This window comes from Neodiprion virginianus, chromosome 1 (genome assembly GCF_021901495.1).
Source record: "Neodiprion virginianus isolate iyNeoVirg1 chromosome 1, iyNeoVirg1.1, whole genome shotgun sequence".
NCBI lineage: Eukaryota > Metazoa > Arthropoda > Insecta > Hymenoptera > Diprionidae > Neodiprion > Neodiprion virginianus.
In genome coordinates this window covers 32,396,977-32,423,016 of record NC_060877.1, presented here as the reverse complement: position 1 = coordinate 32,423,016, position 26,040 = coordinate 32,396,977, and the positions used below count along the sequence as shown (strand labels likewise).

At 38.7% G+C, this 26,040-nt stretch overlaps 1 protein-coding gene across 1 annotated transcript in view; it reads left to right on the top strand.

Annotated features, from left to right (window-relative positions):
* The first annotated feature begins 10,960 nt into the window (after positions 1-10,960).
* The window catches only part of LOC124308496 (protein FAM13A), a 42,570-nt gene continuing 27,490 nt past the window's right edge, over positions 10,961-26,040 (top strand). Inside the window, exons 1-4 of the mRNA XM_046771255.1 lie at positions 10,961-11,397; positions 16,417-16,584; positions 21,087-21,468; positions 23,684-23,927. Coding sequence (XP_046627211.1) covers positions 16,450-16,584; positions 21,087-21,468; positions 23,684-23,927 — 761 coding nt within the window. The 5' untranslated portion in view covers positions 10,961-11,397; positions 16,417-16,449. The remainder of the gene's footprint in view (positions 11,398-16,416; positions 16,585-21,086; positions 21,469-23,683; positions 23,928-26,040) is intronic.

Here is a 26,040-nt window from a genome sequence, read left to right as displayed (position 1 = left end):
CGAACCGATTCGTCCATTCTCAAGATATCATTTTTATTTTATTTTTTGTAAATTTGTTATTTAAATATTTGAAAAAGTACTGAACCGATCGAAGCCAAAATCTTATAAATTCTAAGTTTGGAAAAACCGCGTCGATTGAGACGAAAATCATTGAAATTCGGTAACTCGTTCTCGAGATATCGTCGTACAAAAAAAATTGGTCGCATGCATACGTACGTAAGTACATACATACACACACACAAACGTCCGTGCGAAAATGTTCGGAAGTGATTCTCTAGACCTCGAGGTCCAGTGCAAACTCAACTTTTCATTTTCGTGGTGATTACAGTAACTTCCTTTTTTTCTCTGAAAGCAGAGAAATGGGAAATTAAAAACGTCAATTTCTAATCGCTTGGAATAGGTGCCAAGCAGTGTATATATCTATGTGCAGTTTAAATTTTTATTCGATTGATTGTATATATTGATCGTGGAATTATAATCACTATTGATAAACGTTTGTTATATAGCAAGCATCTAGCGCAATAATCATTCGACAAAGTTCGTCCCGGGGAAATTTAATCCTGCTGCTTCGACTCCGACTTTGCCAAATGGTTTTAATCCTTTCATCGCGGAAATTTTATCCGTATAACGCACCGACGTCTTGATTATTTAATATTGATTGGTGGATCAAGCTGGTCAATTACGTTCCAATGACAGGGATTGTCGATACGAGTATATCTCTGTGTAACGAGTTTCAACAACACGCACCGGGTCGCTTATAAGACGCCTCTTTCATTCACCGATTTTGGAAAATGCTGAGATATTAGAACCTTTCGCTTCCGCTAGAGCACCGGACTTCCGGCACGCGATTTTGGCGGTTCTTAGAAATTTGTCACCTTGTACTCGCGGCACCGCTTCGAAGGTCGCAAACGCTTTTACTGACTATAGTAACAACAAGCTAATTTGCAGATGGAAAAAAGGAGACATCCTTTGTTTGGCGGGGGCGGCACGCGATCGTTTCTCGTCTGTCGTTAATGGCTCTGTAGGTATATGTATTCATAAAAGGGTGTATACGGGACATTCCACGTCAAATTAGGAGCCCGTGTACCTCATCCTCGTCGATTTTAATCATTTTTTAGTATGATGTTCATACCAACCCAAAAAAGTCCCGGAATTTTTTATTAACATTTTTTTAGCCGTCGGTGAAATTTGTAAAATAATCGGAAAACCAATTCCAAAAATATCATTTGTAAAATGTGATTTTTTTAATTTGAAATGCGATTTTCAAGCACCACACAATAATGGGATCTCAATATTTACTATTTTTTTTCGTAAGTTTTTAGTTGTTCCATGTCGGAATTGGAGTTGTTTTTTCTATTGAAGAAAATTTGAAAAAATTCCCGAGACCCTTTTGGTTGGTAAGAATATCGTACTAAAAAATGATCAGAATCGAAGAGGGTGAGGTACATGAGCTGTTAATTTGACGTAGAATGCCCCATATATACATACAGATGGACCAATGTTTAAAATACGTATAGATCGATAAATGTCCGGTGTTAAGGCGAAGGAAGTCCGGAGGTAAGAATGAGGAGGCTTGATTTGGATTTGTGAACGCGCCGCATTTCTGCAAAGTGCAATCATGTACTTGCATCGGCTATTAGGTTGTATGATAAACGGGGGAAGAAACTGGGATCGATAAGAATATTTTTCGTAGATTAGCCCGTAACGTGTGGAAAAATGATGTTTTATCGGGCGATACAAAATCGCGAAGTCTCCTCGCACGTCACGGAGCAGCGTACTTTGACCGAGTTATTTAAGTGTTAAACACGTCGTCATTTTCTATATTTAGATATAAACATTGAAACTTTAGGTTACTCACGTGCGATCGACTGAAATACAGCGCAAACACCTCCAAGAAGAGAGGGAAATGACTTGGTAAGTACGGCGACCTCCAAGGCCGTAATTATACCCGATTCCCAACTCGCCAATTTCATTTCATTCGCGTCGAATCGGCTCGCCTGATTGCAAATTCCGACAGTTGATTTCCGTTAAAATACCTCCTTGCTGTATATATATATATATATATATATATATATATATATATATATATATATATATATGTATGTATATATTCCGAATATATGTATTCGGAAAAGTCGAGATTCCTGGATAATTATATACCGATTTAATTATGAGCTCACTCTGAAGAATGACAAAAATTTATTTTTTGACTGCCCGCGTGAACAAGATTGAAAATGTCGGAAACTCCCTTTTTTGGTAGTATCTGATGGTTTCATATTCCGAAATACGAAACATTTTTACACAAACCAACAAAAATCGGGCAATCTTTTTTTCGAAGACAGAAAGTGAAGATGAAAATTTGGAGACAAATAGGTTTCAATTAGAAAACGTGACGAAATTGATGAAGAGGATCTTCGGATACGTCGCTACACCCGTGCATGCATATAACATGTATAAATTGCATTCATATCCGTAACTCTGACCGTAAAAATCTGTCCGAAAGTCGATGCATCATCCGACGATGTCGTACAAATCTACGGAAAAAAATGCAACGTAGATTTTACATGTGTGTGGTGAACATATGGATTGCGCTTTATTGGAGTGAAATATAAATGAATTGTGGATGGATTGTGGACCTAAGCATGTTGTAACTCTTACTATCGGATTTGTAAATCTTGCCACAATTGCCGTAGATTTAACTCCAAAGAAGTTGCCGTCCGTATATATTCTCCGTATAAAATCTCGAAAATTTTCTTTCCCTGAATTTAAATACCTATAACCAAAGCGCTGTTATTAAGATCGGGGGAGGGAATTTTTTTAAAATCGATTCTACTTCATGCGACGTAAGTTCGCAAGAGTCGTCGAGAATGGAATGCCGTGGGCGAGGGGATCGAGGGGTTCGAGATGTTCGGGAAGATTCGATCCCCCTGGAATATCCCGGTCCATTCACTAGCCGCTACCCCCGTCTCTGCATCCCTCCGTCCTTCGCATTCGCGGTGCTGAATGATGGGGTGGAAAGGGTCAGGCGGGGGCGGAAAAGGGTTTCCCCTTCAAGTTGAAGGTTACCGGGAGTCGTCCGACGCGTGAAACGCGTCCTCGTTCCCGTTTTCCTCCCTGTTACGCGCTGCTGGGGGTCGGCGAGGGCGGCGGGGGTGGAGGATTCAAAAACTGCGTCGCACTCATGCGTGATGCCGTCCGAGAATCCGCGCTGTAATTCCGAGCCCTACCGCAAAAGCTGGTGTATTAGGGGTGTCGGTAGACGATGCCGGACGTGGATGCGGAACAGTCGCGGTTTTTTCAACTGTATCTCGTACCGGATTCCAGATAAGCATAACCGGTGCTTGCACGGCAAAGCCGAGTGTCGAAGGTACGTAGATTCAACGCTCGATCCCTAGTTGTAGGCTTTTGTTGCTGAAAAATTAACCGATGACGTGTTTATCGATTCACAGAAATAATTGTAAAGTGTGAAGATTCGAGGGCGCGACATTTTTCATGGCTTTTGGCAATGAAAAATACGATTCCGTCAACACTGATTTTAACCACCTTTTCTTAGCGCGAAGTATGCGTGGCCCATTCTGCGAATGATCGATGAACGATCGGATGAAGAAACTCAGATTTTGCTTCAATTTTGATACTTTGTCATATGTGTGCAAAAAACGCGTTTGATCATATACGTATATATATATACATATAAATTTTTTTTTATCTTCGTTGACAGGAAGTGTTATATATCTCAAGATAAAAGGATCAATGGAATAGACAAACGTGATAAAATTGTTCAACGTGTTTTCCTGTAAACAACAAGACTTGGAAACTTCTGAATACTGGAGGATTTTCATATCTTAATTCACTAGAGTGGTTAAAAAAAAAAACTTTTTCACACTCGTGTTAGTGTTTGGTAGGAAAAAAATCCTACCGAAAGGTAAGCTCTCTAGCTCGAGTCTAACCGGTCGCTATTACAATTTTCATTTTCCATTCGTTTAACAAGGGAAAACTTGACTTTTCGTTAGAAGTTAAAATACTTGTAAACTATTCAATATAATTAAAATTCATCCTTAGATCCTTGAATCTGATTTTTGAAGCTTTCGAAACGTCTGTAACAAAGCATGTATATCATACATGAATTTGAAACATATTTTTAAATATTTGAAAAGACAAATTTTTCCATGATAAATGAATGGGAAATAAAAATTAAAAGTTTGACCTGTCAAACTTGAACTAGAGAGGTCACTTTTTCGGAGGATCTTTTTCTACAAACGCTAAAATATCAGGGGGTAAGAACGAAAAATAAATAATTTTCTTTAACCACCCTAATTAAGACGTATCAAAATTTCCGCCGAATCATAATTTCGACATCTGATCTTTTACCGACAAATTGCGAAACGAGCCGTGTAATACGGTTTGCTCCGTTTTCGCGAACTGTGTCCGTTCATTTTGTTCGTAAGTAAATTATTCACGAACCGTCCACGCCATCGATTTTCTTTTCCGGCTACTCGTTAGTCGAAAAAATACCGCATATCAAACTTCATGACAGGTTACGAACGATGAGCTGACGCTTAATTATCGGCGAAATCATTATTGTGGTAGAAAATCCATTTCAGACGGCTTACGAAGAACTCGTCCTCGAATCAAACGGTCTGTTTATACTCATAGAAATCGGACAAACCGTGCGGTTTTTAGTAATAAAAAACCGTCGGATACCGCGATATCTGTGAAGATAATTGAAATTTATCGTCAATTTACATTTTCAACAGTTAAACGGGCCACTGTACTGTTTATTGCAGTACTTTATATAGTACTCAAGAATTTCTAATCTTGTCTTGGACGGTTCATAAACCTACATCACGTATACCTCAGGTACATTATTCAGTTTCGATTTTCCAAGCAAGCCCGGCGGTCGACGACGTCGTCGAGCACGTGGCTTTGCTTGTGTTTTCAATCGGCGTAAAATCATAAGTCATGCCTACTAACGTAAATGCACATATGCCAATAACCGATTATTCTTCTCCAAGCATGCATCCATGAATTTGATTCTGTAGAAAATTCTACACTATAATTTTTCAATACTTCGGACTACGTGCAAAGTCTTTAAAATTAGAGTAAGTTCTGCCCTGTGTATGGAAAGAATGCGAGCGTAAGAGAAATTTTCGCGTAATATCGGCACCTCGGATCGATACCCTGTCTGATAGGTACCCGATAGAGCGAACCCTCATACATACGCTGGCGAGCCTCCGATAGCTTTAATGCCAGGTTTTAACCCCCTCGAGCCGAGAGCTTTCCGAGACGAACCAGTAATCAGTATCCCCTTCTGGTCGAGAGTTTATTTTACGGTGGTGCTGAGAGTGTTTATATGCTCCCGTAACCGCACTGGCTCACAATTAATCGCGGGCGTATACCGACGATGATGACGAGCCTTTTGCTTCATCGACCTTTGGGTACCTACATACAATAAAGAAAGACCGATGTAGATGTGTTGCAATAATAATTAACCTGGAGATTCTGAAATGTACTCGAAAATAATTATATCCATACCCATATTCGGATTGTTCTGAATACGGTCTTTATGGAACTTTGTTACTTTAACGCGGCTTGTGTAAAATATCGCCAAGTAAATGTCGAAAACCTTAGAAAATATCCCAGGCTCTGATATTTTAACTCTAAATTCCGTCCCAAAAATCGAAGGCTTTAATGGTAATTTTTCTCAGCCATAAATCTTAAAAGTTTTCATGGAATACTTGCGATTTGAAGTAAAGAATTAAGTTTTTGATTTTTTTACGCGACACGCATAGATAGATGAAAAAAAAGATTAACCCCGGAATACCAAAAATACAAATATAAAAGTTCAGAGAGTTTCGAGTAGAACTTTCAAGAAAAAGTGTACCTGCGAGATATAGCTCACCGATTTTACTCACTGTACGTTATCTTCTAGTACATGAAAAAACGTTGAACAGTTTTTTTTCACGTGCTAACTCGGCCACCGATTGGGTAAAAACCACCCCTAAAGTTTACCTCAAAAAAATCGATATTTTACAATTTTTCGATAGCGACGGAAAATTTTTCCGATCAAACCAATTGAACGTTGTTTACAATCAACAAACGATAATATGCCCAGTGTTTTACCTTCAGGGGTTGCATCCTGTGTGTTTTTGGGTAAACTCTAGGGGTGGTTTTTACCTCTCTAGAAACGGTCGAATTAACACGTAATAAAAAATCCATGTTTAATTTTCTTTAATGTGCTACAACGTACCGCGGAATGAAGAAAATCGCTTAGGTACACCCCGAGTATACTTCCTTAATTGTCAAAATTGAGATACGAGCCTGGATTTATTTTTTAAAATTAAATTAATTTCAAGACTCGCAAACATTGTACAATTATGCACACATCTGATCGCCGTGACTCCGTGATATTTTCACCAAAAGAGGGTTGAAATCCTGTCGTCTGTTTACTCGTGCGTCTCGGCTAATCGTCAACAAACAACGGCCAACTCCATTCCTCCTGTAAATCTCTACGCACGCGGCTGTGTGTACGCTTTCAGGAATCGAGCATACCTACATGCGTGTATATCGATTCCATCTTCGTCTCTCCTCTCTTTCTCTCTTTCTCTCTCTCTCTCTCTCTCTCTCTCTCGTGTCTTCGTTCCGCGTTGCCCGCGTCACGTGATACGGGGTAGCTATTGATTCGGCGACGACGAAGGCGCGTCGGCGCCGCGACGCTTCTCCTCCGCTATGTATCTAGATGCGTCGTGACGCTGCGCTTGAGCCGGGAAAATTACATGCCTGCCGGTCGCGGAAGCGAGACAGAGAAACCTCCGGACGTTGTCTCAGGATAGACCTGACGAGCGGAACTTCGACGCCGGCGAAAGGTGTTCGTAACCGAGGCGAGAGAGAGGGAGAGGGAGAGAGAGAGAGAGAGAGAGAAAGAAAAAGAGGGAGAGTGCGAGAAAGAGAGTGAGAGCGAGAGAGAGAGAGGAGAGTTAGCTTCCACCGATTTCTTAGATCGTCTAAAAGGTAACCGATCAACCCCCTCATTTTTAAAAATATCTATTTCTATTCGCTGATTTTTTCCAACATTTATTATCAACACCATAAACTCGCCGTAGCATTTTTATTACTTTTGTTCGCCGTTTTCACACCGTTTCACTTTATACTTCCGGTTCCTCGATCACGATCAAATTTATATTATAACTATGATATTTGCGACGCGATCACAGTGCTTCACGCGAGTTATCGAATAGCTCGAATAAAACGGTCAAATTTTCCGGGTTTACGTTTCTTTGATATCTTCTCCGTTCCATAACGGTTACAAAAATCGGGCTTACGATACCACGAAAAGAAATACACAAAATAGTAAAATTTTAACCCAAGAAGAAAGTTCAACGATTCGAATATTCGAACCCGAATGCGGGTCAGCCACCCGGAAGAAACGCAACGTCAGCTGCGGAGCGACCCGCGGAACCTTGAGACCAACTTACGCGTACCGACCTAAAATTACTGTTTTTCTATTTGCTTTTCAAAAAGTCTAGATACATGAAAGACGTGAAATGGTCGGTCAATGATTTTTCGGGAGTTAAAAATTGCGGTATCCAATTTTCGTACCTACCCTTATTTATCACCACGAAGTATGTCAAAGTTGGAAAAAAAAATAAAAAAAAATAGAGGCGAACTTCCTTGGGACAAAGTTTTTCCGTTTTTCGATCCGTTCATTTCCGTCAACGATCATTTTTCACTTCCTGCGATCTATTAGAGCGGTAATTTAATATCGGAATTCGTAGAATGTACGGGAGGAATTTATGGTGCAGCTGAGCTGGTTTAGTACCGTCAAATAAATTGTACTGCCGATAGTTTTCAACATATACGTCGCGTTCGATTTATTCTAATCTTTTTCGCCGTGTGTAGAACAATTTTTCATTGCCATAGAGAAAAAGATTTGTCGTATAAGTGCGATGAAAATTTAATGCGCAATGCAAAAAAAGAAAAGGAGACAAGGAAAAAGTGGGTGAAAGGTATCGAACGCCTGTTTTCATCTGCAATGATAACTATTTTCGATAAACATCACGCGTGGTTAATAAGTCATGTATATCGAGTTATTAAGCGCTTAAGTGTCGGGGTGCACAAATGGCAACAATTATTCCAATGAATTTAATTCCTCTCTCGTGAAACCGCTTCTCGAATTAAGCACTAATAACTATAAAAGCTCGTGAAGCTCTGCAGTTGCTGTTTTGATTTAGCGAGGAATATCGTATCAAACTATTCGTGATACTGAAACTTCTAATTGCCGTATAAATATTGCAACGAAGATACCTTCCCACCCTGTATACTCAAACAAGCGAATCTTACAATTACCCCTTCAAGATGAAAGCGTGTTACAAATAGATGAATTACTTGATTACCGAGCCAACCACTGTTATTGTAACAACGGTCTTTCTCTAGACGTTAACTCGAGAGCACCTATTTCCTTGAATATACATTTGCTTTATTATCGGAGAACCCCGCTATTTTCCTGTAACACAAGTTACAATATGAATTAAATCTGTACAGCTAATGTAGTTCATTTTATTTTTTTTTTTTTAATGGAAATCAAACCTTTGATCGAAGGATTCGTTATACGTGCATAATTCTTTCAACAATCGATCGACAAGTTCGTATAATCATACATTCAAATTGACATGACGATTCATTGTAACACTTTTGATTTATATGAAAATAAAATTTTTCTTTTTCTTTTCACTGTACAATATTTCTTTCATCGCGACGCATCTCGTCTTCCTTAATTTGGCACACGCAAAGCTTTGACGCAGATACGTCCCAATGATTAACTGCGTGGCTCGCTCATTCCCAAGGGTCGACGTACAATCAAAAGCCGACCTTTGAATGAGCTTTTTTCACCTCGCGACTTGCCCTCGCTGTATACACGAGCTTTTCCCGTCATTATAATACTCGAATTTTATATCAACCCCCGTTTTTCTTTCCTTCTTTAACGAATTCATTTCCCTAGCGGAAATAGTCGCAAGATATAAGATTTACGAAAAACAGTCAGCGAAATAAGAAGCTGGGAGCTTTATACCGCGGCGCTTTACGCATAACTACGCTTACCATCCATCTCTTGTCCGCCGTCTAATAAAATGAGAGAGCTTTCACGAAGTCGTAAATTTTTCGCGACGACTATACTGTTGCTATTGTACAAATAGGTAGGTGTGCACCGGTATTCAAAGAAACCCGGAACCATGTAAGTTTTACGCTTGTACGGTACGGATTTTCGTTCATTGAGTAAAACGTCATTCGTCACACTTTGTGTGAAAAATTCCATACAAGCTAAACGGTGTCGCTGTGTAATATCCGGTTAAATGTTATTGTTAAAATTGCAATTAATTCAAATTTACCGCATTTTTTCAATGCGACGGAGCTTCAACTTTGATTTGCCGCTTCACCAGCATCAAGTTATCGCAATAGTTACAAGAAAATATAGTTCGAATATCCATAATAAATAAGAATAGTATTTCTGTCATTTTCATAGCACTACGTCTTTGACTTGACGAGATAGACGAACAATATCGTAATCAAAGGACCGAGTAACCACGACCAGAAGTTTCTCTCGATGGAACGAAAAGAAAAATGAAATACTGCGATGTACAGAATTTAAATGTGTGAATTTAAATTTCACACTCCGAATCCATCGATCATTCAGAGAATTAATAAATTTGCAAAACGAGGATCTTCCCTGTAAAATCATCGGCACAATTTTCTCTTTTACAAGTAATTCGCCAACTAACGTAGAGCGGCTTTGTACCCTTTTCTGTTTCAGAGGTGAAGAGACCGCTGAGTCTCCGTACGCGAGTAGAGGGTAGTGAAGCTTAGCGACATACAGAGAAACATGGTAGGCCTGGGGGCGGCGAGGTGAGCTAAGCTCGTGAACCACCCTCGATGCTTACCCTACGGCTGGTATCCACTCATTTCCTGAAGCAGCCATAGGCAACGCCCTGCGCCTATAGCTAAAGGGCCTATGATGTGCCGTGAATGGGACATGAACCCAAGCCTAGTCGAATTATACCTTGACAATTGATATCTTCTTTCGCATACGCAACAATACGTGAAGCAAACGAGCGTTACGACAAGACGCAAAGAGTAACAAAAGAACAATCGACATCGCAATCGGACAATAAAGACGTTGATTTTTTTTTGCTTATTGTTGAAACCCTTCGGCAAAGTCACAAACCTTGGCATCGGGAAGTTTAAAAATATTCAAGGCCCGGCGGGCCAGTTTCGCTCACAAATTTTTTCGCCCGCATAATTTTCCCCTCGATATCCTATTTCGTTCAAGCTTTCGCACCGACGACAAAAACTTCTTTTTTTTTTTTTTTTTCTAATTCTCATTATCGCACCGAGATGATGCAGGATTACCCAGCGAACGATACTTCGTAAGTTTCTCAATTTCCAACGTAACGCAACTATTTATACGGCAACATCCGAGGAGGGCACGCCGGTAACAGAAACGTTGAATCTCCGTCGAAAAGTTTTATCTGTTTGTTTTTGTTTTTATTTTATTTATTTATTTATTTCTTTTTTTTTTTTTCTCCACTCGTTCTTTCCATTTCTCAACTACCTGATATCGTTCGACAGTTTCTCTCTTCCGTTTCTCGCGCCGCGCGTCAACGTATAATAATAAAAAATACTTTTTCGAACGCGGATCAACGCCCTCGGGACTTTGCTTATAAATATAATTTGTGAAAGAGATTGCTTCTCGCAGCCTCTGGCGCGTAATTCTCGGACATCGTCTCGCGGTTTTTGACGAGTCCATTTTTCAAATTTCGAGTAAAAAAAAAAAAAAAAAAACAAATATTCGCGTTGCTGTGCATGTATTATTCAGATTATAATAATAACCGTAATAATAATTATAATAATCAAAATAATAATAACAATAGTAGTAGTAGTGATAACAATCGTGGGAAAAAAAAAACAACCAAAATCGAATAGACGAAACCCACCGCGAAATAGCTTTTTACCAAGTTTCACTGAATAATTATAAAATATCGTGTTACCATACGCAAATCGTATAGTCTAAGTAGTACGTAACGTATAAATTATAATACCGTGTAGTCGATATTCATAAATAGAACATCGCGTTTAATTAATTGATAACCGCTACCACTGAAAGAAGAAAAGCTAGTGTGCACGACTTGTTACATTGATATATCTGGGGATATATCGCGTTGCGCGAAAGAGAAACACACGCCAATATATAAAAATTAAGAGATACAAAGAAGATCGACTTTGGAAGAAGGAAGAGGAAAGGAAGAAGGAAAGGAAAGGAAAGGAAAAGGAAAACCGTTGCTGTGCCGGACAGCTGTCAGACTGAACTTAGGATATTTCAACCTGTGGAGAGTCGCGAGAGAGTGTATTGTGAGTATAATTCGCATGGGTATTTCGTGTAATACTTCAGCTGCATAACCTACTTTGTAATTCTTTGCTTTTTTCATGCTTTCTTTTTCTAACCGATGCGATCCTTACATCGTATTTCCTCAGACCGTAATCTCCTGAGACGATATGTCTGTATAAACCAGCGTATCGTATTACGCGAAATCTATTGCGTGCGCGATGTATTATTTATACATATATGTTGGTATTATCCGTACGTGAGATTAGAGGAGTATTTTGTAAACGCGATCACTCCGAGTAATTTAATTAATGAAAATTGAATCGAGCGAACGTATTTTGTGTTTATATATATATATATGTATGTGTGTATAATATGTTCATAGAATCGTGAGCATTTTGCAGTGACATTCTAATAACGATTTCATTCGAGTTTGGTTAACTTTATAATATGCGGTGAATTTGCAATCGACATTCAACGAAACTGTCAAACTTCTGTGAGTAATTCAATCTTCTGACTTTTTCTTCTTGCCGCTTGCATGTAGTTTCAATGAGTCTTTATATTCTTGATCATGATCAAACTTCGGGTAAAAGAAATTATCAAAATTTTCGGCTGGACAAACTAAACCCGGTATATCTGTCGTGTAATCGATCATCGATACATATCTATAGAGATATTCGAAATTCGTCTTTGAATAAATACAGCTAGATGACATCAATGAAGGATAATTATACGCTTTTTTTTAAACAATATTAGATGTCGTGTTGCGTCATCAGATTATTTATATATATTTACGTATATATATATGCAGGAACAGGAAATTCCGGAGGAAAGCGAACCTTTGATTTTATTTGTTTATTTATTTTATTCATTACAAACGTATCTTCCGCAAGTGCAGGACCTCTTAAATCCCTTACCGAAAAGGTCAGGCACGCACCTTCGAAGAAAGCACCCTCGCCAACCAGAATAAACTGGAAACCAATAGAATTTTTCTACCCTTTTACTCGTACAAATCTTTAGCCAATGACGGTTAAAATATCCTGCATCGTCGTTGCCACATCTGGAAACAGGATGTTCCAGAATATTGTAACCAGGGACAGAAAGAATTCAACCACCGAACAATAAAGCTGAAGAAAATCTCTCTTTTAACCTAAAAAAACTTTTCAAGGGATGCCGTGGCGGAGATTCGCGAATTATTTCATTCTCAACCACCCTGATATTCGCACAATAATACCGACACGGACGCCTATTGCTCCGCGGATCAAATTTCGATCGGCTAATAATACAAGCCACAACACACCAGCTACGTGTTCATGGAATTCTAATTATTTTGGCACCGTAATGAGGCGACCGGGTGCAGCGGTACAGCGTTCGATTCACACCGGGTTCAAATAACCGCACACATTCGATTGCCCGCAGCATCTATAAAGCCGCACGTGACCGAAACCACACACAACGATAGGTGTACGAAAGACGGGTTAAACTTGTGGGAAAATTCCATTCAGAAATCGAATGAGTCACAAATCGGTCGCTCCGGCGCTCCCTTCTTATTATTTTACTCCTTTGCTTCACGCGATATAAGCGTGTGTGTATATATATATAATCCTCATATATATATATATATATATATAATATATATATATAGAATCGTTAGCCGCACGCGATACGTATCGAGTGTCGGTGTATGAAATAAAAGGAGCGATGTGGGACAACGGCGTTGCCTTGAGGCGGCGGCGCCTGCATTCGCCAATTACCGATCACCGATTATACGGTGCAAAATTGTTTAAATTATAGAGTCTCATGACTGAGTCTCATCATACACGCAGGCATCCAGCTTTATTACCAATTTCACCTTATTATACATCATATGCGTCGAAGCCTGCGGCGGATTTCTTGGCGTCGTTATGACTGTATCACGCTGCTCGATGATAAGTCCCGATTTTAATCCTTTCGGTCACAGTGGGCTGCTCGGTGTTCCACGTAAAAAATTTCCACGCCTTGGCCTTATCGCGGTTCATTTACAACTTCGAATCATCCCAAAAACACAAGAGAAACGGGCTTCGGTTAGAATCATCGAATTTTTGATAGTTTTATTCGATCTTACATACGCCGTATTGGATTTAGAAATTATCGATTTCCGACTTCAGATTCGTCATCAGCGAACCCAAAAACCCTCGATTACCAAAATTCACAGCAAAATATTGAGTTGATAAATGTGTGACTGAAAGGGTTGGACCGCAATGCGAATCCTCGCGCTTAATAGATTGCTCGAATTACGATTCTAACGATTTTCAGACCGTCCGCACGTAACACGCCGATCTCACAGAGATTAGAGAGTAACTTTGCGCTCTTCCTTACTTTACACTTCAGTCTATCCACGAACTTGGTAGCAAACTTGGCAGCAACCTGGAAGCGAAGTTATTGTCAAGTCCACAGTCCGTTTCGCCGTGGAAAAACGAAGGAACGATAAACTGTGAAATAGGATCAAGGATCCTCAAGCTGGAAAAATAAGCCTTAGAAATATATCGTCAGAGTGTAACGACCAGTTATTGTGAGATCGGAGCACCGCGATTCTCGTTCCGTGTGCACGTACGAACATAATTGCAGGCCAAGAGAGTAATTCTTGCCTCCGCTGTTCGTTCGCTTTTGTTCCGTCGTCGAATAGCAATTGTGCATTTATACGAACGATAACGAATAACGCACAGCACCGAAGGATAGGTATATAAATTATTTAACGACAGGTTAATTTTACTCGCGCCGCAAACGATAGTCGAGGTGCTCTTACGCGTCATTGGTACAACCTTATACCTAATACCTTATACATTCCAGCTTGTTATGAGATCGGCAATAATTCCAAGGTGCAAATTAAGGTCATGGTTGGGCAAATACTGCGTGGCTGCAGGTTGCGCGTGATTATGTAGTTATACGTGGGCGGATGGTGCGCCCGACGTTTATACAATTTCACCAATTGGTCGGCAGCGTAAATTTATCATCATCCAAATTACGTTGCTTCTGATTTATCTATAAATTGCCGTTTGCCCGCGTTGCGTAACGTCGTCATAACGCCGCGCCGACGTTAACGGGCTTCGTTTACCTTCGTCCCTTGTGTTGCATATACGTGCGATAGTTCTATCTGTATGTATACATGTATCTTGTGTACGTATATCGCATGTATAAATTGTGCAAATACACAGCTGGTATCTTCGGAGCCGTTTATTTCGCATTCTCGGTCGACCGGTGCTCCCTTTTCGTCATTATCCATGCATGATGGAAAATTGATTGCTTCGCATACGGTGCTACGCGTACATTCGCATTGCATGTATTTCTACCGATATTCCAAAAACATTCTTATTTTAGGAAGAAGCTATTGCGGAATACATTTTTTTCGCTCATCCCGCACCGGCCAGAAAACTTGACCGAGAGCTTTTCTCTGCGTCTCAGACAATAGATAAGAACGATTTTCTTTTCTTTATTATCCCCCGTCTTATTTGCTTGATAAAATTTTAGTATCGTTGCGACAGTCCTTTTTCTGTTTTTTTTTTGTAACTTGAATTTTGCCTACTTGAATATTTATCGTTTTACCGATCATCCGCAACCGCACGGTACGGATCAATTACTGGGAATCAATGAGGAATACTGATGATCATAGCCTTTGCCCTTGTACATTGGTCAAAAACATTGAAATTTTTACAGAAAATTTTATTCAAAAAGTAGCTGGCAATGAATCTCCTTGTTTTCTTATTCCTTTTTCAACTATGACTCATCCTTGTCCCATTAAATAATTGGCCTACTAACATATAATTAATAAATATATTTCTGTAATGAATAAAACGCCTTTGTAAATACGCTCCTCGAAAAGTATCTAATACCAAACGAGGAAGATGAACAAAAAAAAAAATTCATCTATCATCCATAAACAAATTTTTCAAAGTATAAACGCGTATTGCTAAATCAGCGTCAACCTTATCTTTTATTATCCTTTTTTTATCTTATCCATTGTTAATTGTCCTTATGCTTTCGAAGTTATAGCTTACCGCAAAGAACGGATATCCACCGTCCATATGCACCGTTGCATGGAATATTTCCACTTGTTACGTAATCCGGTGTACAAGTTCTGGTTATAAACAGTCACTTGTGAGCTTATATCACGCAGGTCGACAACACCGCGCATTACTCGGACGAATATTTTTAAACTTTTCATTTTCTGTACGTTTAACATTTTTTTTTTTTTACTTTCTATCTATTTTGTTTCGTTTTGCAGTCAAATTTTAAAACATCTGGCATACGTATCTCGGAAATCTATACGCTCTAAAATAAACTCTTTACGCCGCGGCGAGATTGTTTTTACACCGGAGAAAAATTATATTCTTGTTCGGCGGCATTATGCGACCGAGGAGAGAAAGGCTGAATCATGTTCGTAACGCGATATATATGAGAAGAGTATCAGGTGAACTAAGGAAGGAAGGAACCGCGTCGTGTTTCATTTTAATTTTACGCCCGTTATCAGAGTCCGTTAATCACGATGAACTGGTTCAGGACCATTCAGTGATACCTTTTCTGCTTCGGATTAAATTGATATAGATAAATAAACGCTAAGCTATACTCACATCCGTTGAAAATTTAGATTTAGATAGATAAGAGTTGACAATATTTCGATATTATAGGTATAAATTTTCCACGACTGTACACCGAGGAAAATTTCGTTTGTTTTATATTCACTAGAAAATCCTAGTAAAACGGGTTTGAATATTCTTGGATTAACAAGAAAATGTCGTACGGATAATCGTTCGTGTTTACAGTTGTCAGTACCACATTTTCCAGTCATCGTAGCGTTAAATCTATTTGTTCAGTTGACTTGATTATTCGAAACATGGTAGGAATTACGCTACGAAGCTCGTGCTCATTTTGTGTAAAGAAAAAAATTTTTGCACTTGTAGTTAAAAAAATACGAGCAGCTAAGAACTGCGGCGTAATTTGCCCAACAGTTGGTGTGATTTTGAGGAAAAAGCAAATCTGAATTTGCCTTTCTGAATTCTGATCGACAGTGCGGCGGTGGGTCGCGGTGTCGGCGTAGTGGGATGAGACGACCCCAGCAGGATACTCTTCATCACCACCACCACAGCAATCACCACAACCATAACCACCATCACCATCACCACCATAACCATGCATCGCCAGCAAGCCCGACGCGTTCAAGGCAAGCCCATGACAAGGTGAGTCCAGGGAATTTATTCTCGCCGAAGGTATACGGTAACCACGATACGTTGTTAATCAAGTATCAAGGGCATGGAAATTGCTGTTCATCATGCCGCACCGGTGGGTGTAATTAACTAAATCGAAATTACCTAGGCACGCGTGGGGCGTTGAGTTTGGTTCGCGAGTGATCGCGCGAGGATCGCGTTTTAATTCCCAAACGCTAATGCGTTTGCCCTTTTAATCAGACTTTATTGTCCGAATCGACCGGTCCGCGCATCGTTCTACCTTTTTAATTCGGGGTGGCTGCACGCGTGAAATACCGGGAAAACTTGGAAAACCTAGAAAGGTCAGGGGATTTAAAAGGGGTCATGGAGAACCTGGAATTTTCAAGGGATTTTTAATTGGGTCGTGGAAAAAACTGAAAATATCCGTTTTCTATCATCGGAATTGGAAATGATTTTTTCAGGTAACAAGTTTACTTTTCTTCGTCGAGAAAACAAATTGGCTTGAACTGACTTTTTTCTACATTATATTTTTATTCAATTCGAACCGAATGTCAACCGAATATAGAGTCAATAAGGTGAACGATTCGGGTTTTAGTAACTTGCTTACTAGAACTGGGAAAATGTCAAGAAAAACTGAGTCTTAGGTCCTGGAAAATCTGTAAATGTCAAGGAATTCTTTTCCCAAAAATTTTGCGCCACCCTGTAATTATACTTAACGACGCCTCCGACGGTCGGAAACAGGTCAATTTTTCAACTTCTTGGTTGAGCCTTCTTTTTTCTTGATTTTCTGTCCTGTTGCGTTTGCTTGCATCGCCTATATATATAATCTGTGTATACCGCGTATCGGAAAACGCTCAATTTACTAGCTCAGCTTTCAACTCGATGTTATCATCCTGCGGATACATTTGATTGTTATTCTCGACCTTTCTCGGCGATTCGAGCCTCGCGTCTTGTATCACGCCGTAAATAATCAGACCACGGTTTCGTCGCTGTTAAATCTATACTCATGAGCTAAAAGAAAGCCCCCAATTTCGGTAACCACGGTTTTAAACTTTGCACTCTCATTCACAATCAGCTCGAGTTTAATTTAATTAAATTAAATTGATTAAAGGTTAATCCTCCACTCGCCTGTTATTATACTTACCGAATTATCTTTAATCACAACAAATCTTATTCAACGTAAATACGTATAATTGGTAAACATTCGTGAAATAGTGTCAAATAGGTAGATATGCAGAGTTTCTGCAATCTCTGTAGCGTACAAAAGACGTTATTTACGTACATGTTAGATACGCGATACATTTCTCACCTTTTTTGTTTATACTGTCAATTTTGCGAAATGTTTTATCCATTTAACCGAGCCTATATTCGAATTATTTCTATCTGTTTCGTTATTCGTCCGGCTTCAGAATTTCGGAAATCCCAAGTGCAGAAATGAATGAATAAATTAATGTATAAACTTGTGAATGAAACAATGAAACATGGACGCATCGTTGACGTGTGTATAAATGTCATCGTGCGAAATATAGCGGTTACGTTCTACACTTGGCAATAAGACGACGACGCGTTAGAACTGCAGTGTAATTGCGATCTTTAATAATTCCCTCCGAGAACTTTCGACGTGGGGCTTTAATTAATCCATACCAGCTGGAGAAGCGTTACGTTCAGCGAATCATTTATCGCATGGTAAAAGCTGACGAGCCGTATATAAGCGCGAATAAATTGCCTTCTGCTGTCAGGAACTATTTTTAGCAATTTCGTATACAACCATTGTTATACTTGTAATAGGTATACTCGAGTTCCAGTATCAACTGGAAATAATTGAGTTAGACAGAGTTTGCCTGATCGTTCGGGTTAGCTGAGTTTTTCGCAACCAGCCGCAGCAAGCCGCGCTGTTATTCAGCTTGTATTGCGCGTTGTTTTTTTCTTCTATTTTCTTTTCTTTTCTTTCTCTACTTTGAGAGAAAATATCAAATTCATTTATCCCACAATAGAAGCGTCAGATTATTTACACACTCGTACAACAATTATAAAATTACATTTTTCACAATACCGCACAGTGTTGATTATCCTCCAAGTTTAACTGTTAGAGGTACGATATTACAAATTGTACACCTTATACCCTCGGGCTATAAATAAACGTGATTACACTTTTCTCATTAACGTTTTGGCGGTGGAAAGCTACACGTAATCGATAACACGCAGGGCTCGACGAAAGGTCAATGCTCGTGTTAATTTTACCTTCGTAGAAACAAGATGTTTGCGATGTTACGGTCGACAGAGGAAATGTCGATGATTTTCAAACGTTTCATTGGCAATTTTCACCGTCAAGATGCCAGCGATTGTTAAAACGTAAAGTAAACCCAACGAACATTCCTAATGCGCACTTCGACTGATTCATCTGTTGTTTGAACACTTTTTTTCTCGGAAAGATATTGAATTAATTTAGGACGATGTGAGTTAATGGAAATTCGCGTATAACCGTAATTAATTCTACCAAGGTTCCCAACATCCATGCACAACAGTTTGAGCTATCTTGTAATATTTCAGACAGAATTAGTCGCGGTAATTTATGAAATTTTACGAACTGTCTTCACAGAATTCCTACGCGCTTCGTTCGAATCGGTCGGGTGATCGATTCGCCGGGATTGAGGATAACAATGATAAACATAAACATCCGAATGTAGAAATCCCTCTCAAAATGATAACGAATATGAATTCCTATATTGTAATGAATATTTTCGCAATACTTAGACCCAAAGTTGTTGTTCGCTTGTTTGAAAATAATTACAGTGATTTAACGTTACTTCCTCTCTCTCTCTTTTCTATGCATACCTATTTAAGAATCAAGTTGGATGGCCAAAAATCTATACTTTTTATCAACTTCATTACGAGATAGTTTTACATCGAGTATTTATCAATTTATTATAATCAGATCTCTTAAAAAATCCAAATACTGATAATATTGGAATTGCAAATAACGGCTTTATAGATATCGATCCTTCGTTTCAAACATTCTTGAAAATCTGGCAGATTCGTTGGATTTCACTCTGCGATTGCTCGTTTCATCAGGAAGACTATTTCCTCCAAAATAACCGTAGTAGATTTTCATTTCCTTCAGCAGTCGGTTCGATATTCCCATTAAGTGTTGGCCGTGACGTTGTAAAATCAAATATTCAACGACGATGCGAACATGATAAGAGTAAAAAGTGTTTCAATAAATTTGTAAAACATACTCTTCCCACTAAAATGTGCCATCGTAGAATGAAATCGTACGAATCTACCGAATTTTTAGCAATTCGTTGACACCCAAACTTTTGTTCATAAATCCAGTATTCTTGATTCAAATATATATATAAATAAATCTCTGCGCGTGGCTTTCAAGTATAAAATTCTGACGTATAATCAACGTTGCAAGATTACATCGTATAAATACAATAATAAAAAAACACAACAAGTATTTCACCGGTTCGATCGAGGTGTAAATATCATTTTCTAATCTCCGGTATCACACTGAAATCGGTAACATTAAAATAAAATTCTGCATCGGTAATCGTCGAGGTAATCATTCGGTAGCCATGAAAAATCACTCAGTATTACAGAGATCTTTTTATGATCTTAAGGGGGTATTCTAGTGTAGAGGCATGAATTTGAGGTGTTTTTTGAAGTGCTATAAACAAAAAACAAAAAATATTTTTACCATCCATTTTTTTATCAGGCGTTTATTATTATTTCACGATTACAAAAAAAAAAAAAACAAGTCAAAAAATACAAAATTGAAAATGCTATGAGTTGTTGAAGTGGGGGGTACAAAAAAAATGGCGCGCCAATGTTGTCACGATTGCAAGCATTTTCAAAATCAGAAAAAAAAAAAAAAAAAGATTATTAATCTACATAAATGCAGCTATCGTACTAACTAAAAAAAAGTCGAAAAAAAAAATTTTTTTTGCCAAATTACGGCTGTCCGAAAAAATAATACGTTTTTTTTTGACTTTTTTGGACGTTTCTGAATTTTTTAAAAATAGTAAAAATTATTATTTCGTTATAATAATAGTTCGTGCGATAGAGACATGTATTGAGAAGATTCTCACCAAATTTCAAGTAAATCGGTTCAATAGAACTTGAGAAATCATGTCAACCGTTTTGAAAAATGTAGTTTTGAGAAAAACGCGTTTAAAGTTTCGAGTAAAATTCGTTCCAGCCGAGCCAGTATTGAAGACGTGTCACTAAAATAGCTATATCTCTGAAAATAATTGAAATTTTGACTTGTCCTTTTAAGGACACATTCTTGAAAGGTTAAGCTTTGAAAATATAAAAAAAAAAAAAATCGATTTTTTCAAATTTCTACACTAGAATACCCCCTTAAGAAATCTTAAGTAAAATTCATTCATCAATTATGCAAGTATTCGCGAAACACGTAATCATGGTGTAAATTTTTTTTTTCTTCTCCGGCGAAAAGCTCCTCGACGAAACGTCGAAATAATCGATGATCGTAATTCTCTCCCGATCCGTAGGACGAATCTCGACTGGCGAGAGTCAAGCGAGTCCTTGCCGTATCGCTTCTCGGCAGATCGGGGGGTTCGAACCGCGTTTTTGGTGTACGGCTAGACCTGATAGAGCCTCACCAAGACACGGGGGTCCCATTCGTCGTCCACAGGCTGTGCAGCTACATCGAGATAAACGGCTTTCAAAGCTCGGCCGTGTTCCGGTTGTCCGGCGGAAGTCCTCGCGTTGCCGAACGGCTCCGTGCCGCCTTTGAGAGGCGAGGCGATGCCGACCTCGAGGGCACCGGATGTCCGCCAACGGCTGCCACTCTGCTCAGGCAGTACCTCAAGGAACTTCCGCAACCTGTTGTGCCCTCCACTCTGGTCGGCAGTCTTCTTCTTTCCCACGCACGTGAGTCTTTTTATTGTTTATTAGATCCTTGTGCGAATTGCCGGCTGTGCATTCTCGGAAAAAAATTAATCCTAGAAGCGGTCAAATTCCTAGATACCGGGAAAACCGGGGATTTCGTCTAGCGGGAAAAGTTTGGAAATTATGACGGACCGTAGGGAGGAAAAATGTACTTTTTTTTTTACAAATCGTTTTCAAACTTCAACCACACTTTGTAAAATCGGTTAACCTAACTTTCCGAAATGGTATTGTTCATTTTCTAATTACTTGAACAGTAGTACGATACTATGTATTTTTTAGATACAAATTTATGTATTCAAAGTTCAGCAGCTTTTGGTCATAAAAACTACCCAACATTACCCAAGTTTCGTGGGAAAACGTCAGAGAATTCTAAATTATTTGACGGGTAAAGCCAGGGAACAAAATTGACGCTACCCTGTAAAATCTATTATTCAAACTTTTGTTCGCTTCAATAGATAAAGTTGTTTGTACTCTTTTATACTATAATAAAAAGCTTCCTCGGATTGAATTAAATCTATTTGCTGTCGATGTGGTTTTTTTTTTGCAAGTTTGCGTACACGATTAAAAGTTTGATTCTCTCTGGGCAGTTTTAATTTGAAAATTTATAGATTGTATAGTATAATAATTTCTGACCTCCGTTAAGCGATTCATATTTTAATAACATTGCATTGTGTATCTGGAGAATATATTCAATGAAAAATTGAATCGTCAATCTTGTGTATTAAGCGTAAATGTGATTAGTTTGAATATGCGAAACTACTGGAACATTCCGTTGCAAATACCTGCGCGTATTATATCGAATGAATATTCTGTATTCAGCGAATTAGAACAGCTCTATTGAATTGATCAAAAATTGATTTACCCACATGCTCGGCATACCTTTCTATTCACTGCAGTATTCAATTTGAACAGAATACGAATAAATCGCAAACACGGAATGCAATTTCAATTGAATGAAGCGCATATTTGAACTGTACGGTATATAAATATAACTGATCACTCGATCCGTTCTAGCGAATTTCATTCAGTGGAGTCATTTCACATCGGAAAATGGAGCGCGGCTCAAACGAATTGCACCAAAGTTCTTGGAAAATTCTATTTCCTCTTTGGATTTTAGATTGAAAGCAAAATTTCGTTGCAAGGAAAAAAATACCGACAACGTTACACGCAGCGTAAAAATTGGAAAGAACCGAATGCGAAGCAAATTCATAATAGATTCGACACGACAGTCTTTCATTCGTTCTCGTGTTTGCGCGAACGGTGATTTGGTATGGTAAATATTTCAACGAAATTAACGCGTGTTCCGTTTTTGTTAGTAAACTGTCGATTATAAGAATCGTACAAAAAGCACGCGTCTTCAATTTTACAGTTTACAAATTATAAAATATACTCTGTATACGATGCAATAATTAAGTTGAAAGAAGAAAAAAAAAAAGAAAAAAGAAAAAACAAAAGAAAAAAGGTTTGTCAACAATTTTTCACACTGCACGATGCATCGTTTATAAATATAATAAAAATTGCAGAGGTATTTGGAGCGGAATAATTTTGTCCCATTTTCTTCTTCCATCTTGCGTTTATTGTTTCTTTTTTCTTTTTCATCTTCCAAGCAGATATAATTCATCTCGCGAACAGGTCAAAGTAGGTGAACTCTGCAGACTTCTCCGCCTGACTAATAATAAGTTTTGAGATTGTTATAATTTTCCTGGCTTCTCAGCGAGCTTCTCTAGACTTCCTATTATGACAGCGAGTAGACGAGTTTCCGAGAGCACGCGAAGCTTGTATTTTATGCATATACCTAAAACCTGCAATTCTACACGTACCTTCCTCATCGCGGCAACAATCGCTGCCAACATTTGCAGCGCGTGTTCAAACTTTTCATAAGTCACGTCGACGCCGATTTGTAACCGACTCGGTATTCCTGCCGATATTTTTTGCAAGAAAAACTTATTACAGATGCATAATATGCCGAGTCAAGAGTCGACTCACACTTTTCAAAAAAAAAAAAAAAAGAAACGAGCGACTTCTTTCCTTTATTGATAACTTCGCAAAATTCTTATTTATACGCTTTAAATACTTACACATTGTTGTCTGAAATCTTGTACAAACGATGTGGATTGATCACGCTTTTCGTCGACTCAGAATTTACCTGTAATAACGAACGATCCGCGCGACATATCCACTTTAACTCCTGATCCAGAAAACTACGCCAAGGATCACGAGACCTGGATAAACTCCACGAAGGATCTCCTGGCAACACTTCCGCCCTCGCATTACCGTCTCCTGGGATACCTGACCGTCTATCTGGGTCGGTACGAAGCTAAGCATGGACGAGGCGCCGGGGTTTGCGGGGTTTTTGCCCCCGTAATCCTTCCGCACGTCCCGCCAGCGACGACTTTACTTCGCGACATCCTTGCGGCGGCTCCTCTTCTCTTTCCTGACTGGTGAGTTGCCTTGCTTTATAGAGAAAAAAGACCACCATTCTTTGCTACCTTATGTTTATTGATACCTGCGCTCACGGGGAGATTAAAAGAACAGATTTTGTTCAAAACTGTAGGAAAAGAGGGACGCGTCAGGTTTTTTTGGTCAGATATACTTCGTAAAGTGCAAAGTTTACTGTAGAATCATCAAAAACCACTGTGTGCGGAGTAAAATCTGTTAGATTTGTAGTAAGAAAATATAATTGACGTGGGTAGGTTTTTTTTTTTTTTTTTTACCAAACTGCAATTTTGAATAAAATCCGCTCTTTTTTTTACATCGTTTTTGTTTATCTTTTCTAAGTATTATTTTGAGTTCTTCATCGCCTTTATGAACCGTACATTTTTACACATTTTATACTGTGGTATACCGTTATTTAACATCACAAATTCTGATCGATTATGCGATTTTGTTCTGAAATTTTGTTTGACAAATACGAAATTATTTATTTTGTTTTTATTTCTTACCAAAGTTGGTTAAAAACCAAACAAATTTGAAACAATTACCTTCCATTATTCTCAATTTCAACGTGTAATATCATCTATCCAAGCATTTTTACAATACGCTAGATTAATTTTCTCCAACTGCACTTTGGCCAGATTTCAGACAGCTACTAAACCTCTCAACAAACATAAATTTAAACACGATCTAACGTTGTTTCTTTTTACCCTTGCGACAATTACGGAAATGATTGTTATGCAACCCGGGGAAAAATCCTTGCGATACTGACGCGATTCTTGCGCAAATATTACACTTCTGGAAAATCTCGATCGACTGATTAAAACTACGGAACGTGGTCTTAGACACGTACTAAGATTGGAAATTGCACACGTATCGTACGATCTGCGTATACTTGTACATTATACACGTTGTAGGGTTTGCACAAGAAGCCACTGACGCTTGTTTGTTAGCCTTGTCCAACATCTACAATGCTTTCAAGTTTTTCACGCGAATACGGAATTGTGTAGAATATCATGCCTCGTATATTGTACGTACAATAGACGTTATAAGACACCGTTCTCTTATTCGCGGTACAGACGTTAATCAGCAAAGTAACGATAATTAGATCGCGACGAATCGCTGTTCCGGTACACACTTCCGGTTTTTCGAAGGACCCGCGCTCACGCCGTTCGGATCAAAGCAGTTCCAGCATATCTTACTTAATATTGATAAATCCTTTTAGTAAAAACTCCTGAAACCGCACAACGAACCGTGACGGACAGTCGATATTTTATTATCTTTCATCTTTTGTGGAGGTGATTTTTTTTTTTAGTACAGTTTTTTCCAGTTTCTTCTGCGTCACGATATCGGAAATATTGCGCAACTTATCGGACGACCTTTCCCTCGTTCATTGTCAGTCGTACTTTCCGAGCGTTTTTATCCGAATCGCTTACCGCGCTTGACCTACAATTATGTTGAAAATCGAGGTAATTTCCGTTGAATATTTTTTTTACTTTCCTTTTTCTGACTATCCACTCTTCGTCCTCCTTTTATTTTACTTTTTTTTTTTTTATAATATTTGATTTCCAAGTTTTACGCCGAATCGCCGATCACGTTCCTTAATTGTATATTTAAGACGATAAGAACCTTTGAAAAATAAAGGAATGAAATATTCCATTCAAAGCCCAGTATTCATCAATGACTCGCGTTAATAGTTCCGAGTAAATTTACCTGCGACTATAATCGTCGAATCATATTTGTGAATCGTCAAAACTAAGCTATATATAGCTTATATCGTTAGTCGTGAACTTTGGTCAGTATTTTTTCCACCGCTAAGTGATTACAGATGAAATGATTACGCTGCAGCGTTACGGTTTGTCATTGTTATTGTAACAACATTTCATCGTTACAATGAGGTTTTTACTTCAGTCGAGGTAGCTTGCCTCAACATTAGTGTCAAGGAACTGACAATCTTTTCTTAGACTGTTCACTGCGCATTATTACATTTTCAATCGATTTTCATTATTAATACCTTCTCGGTTATCCGACGATCGGATTTCTCGCCTGTTGTCATTGAGAACCTTATACACAGGCATGCGTACAAACTGTGTGCAAAGTACGAGTCGCGTGTGTATACGA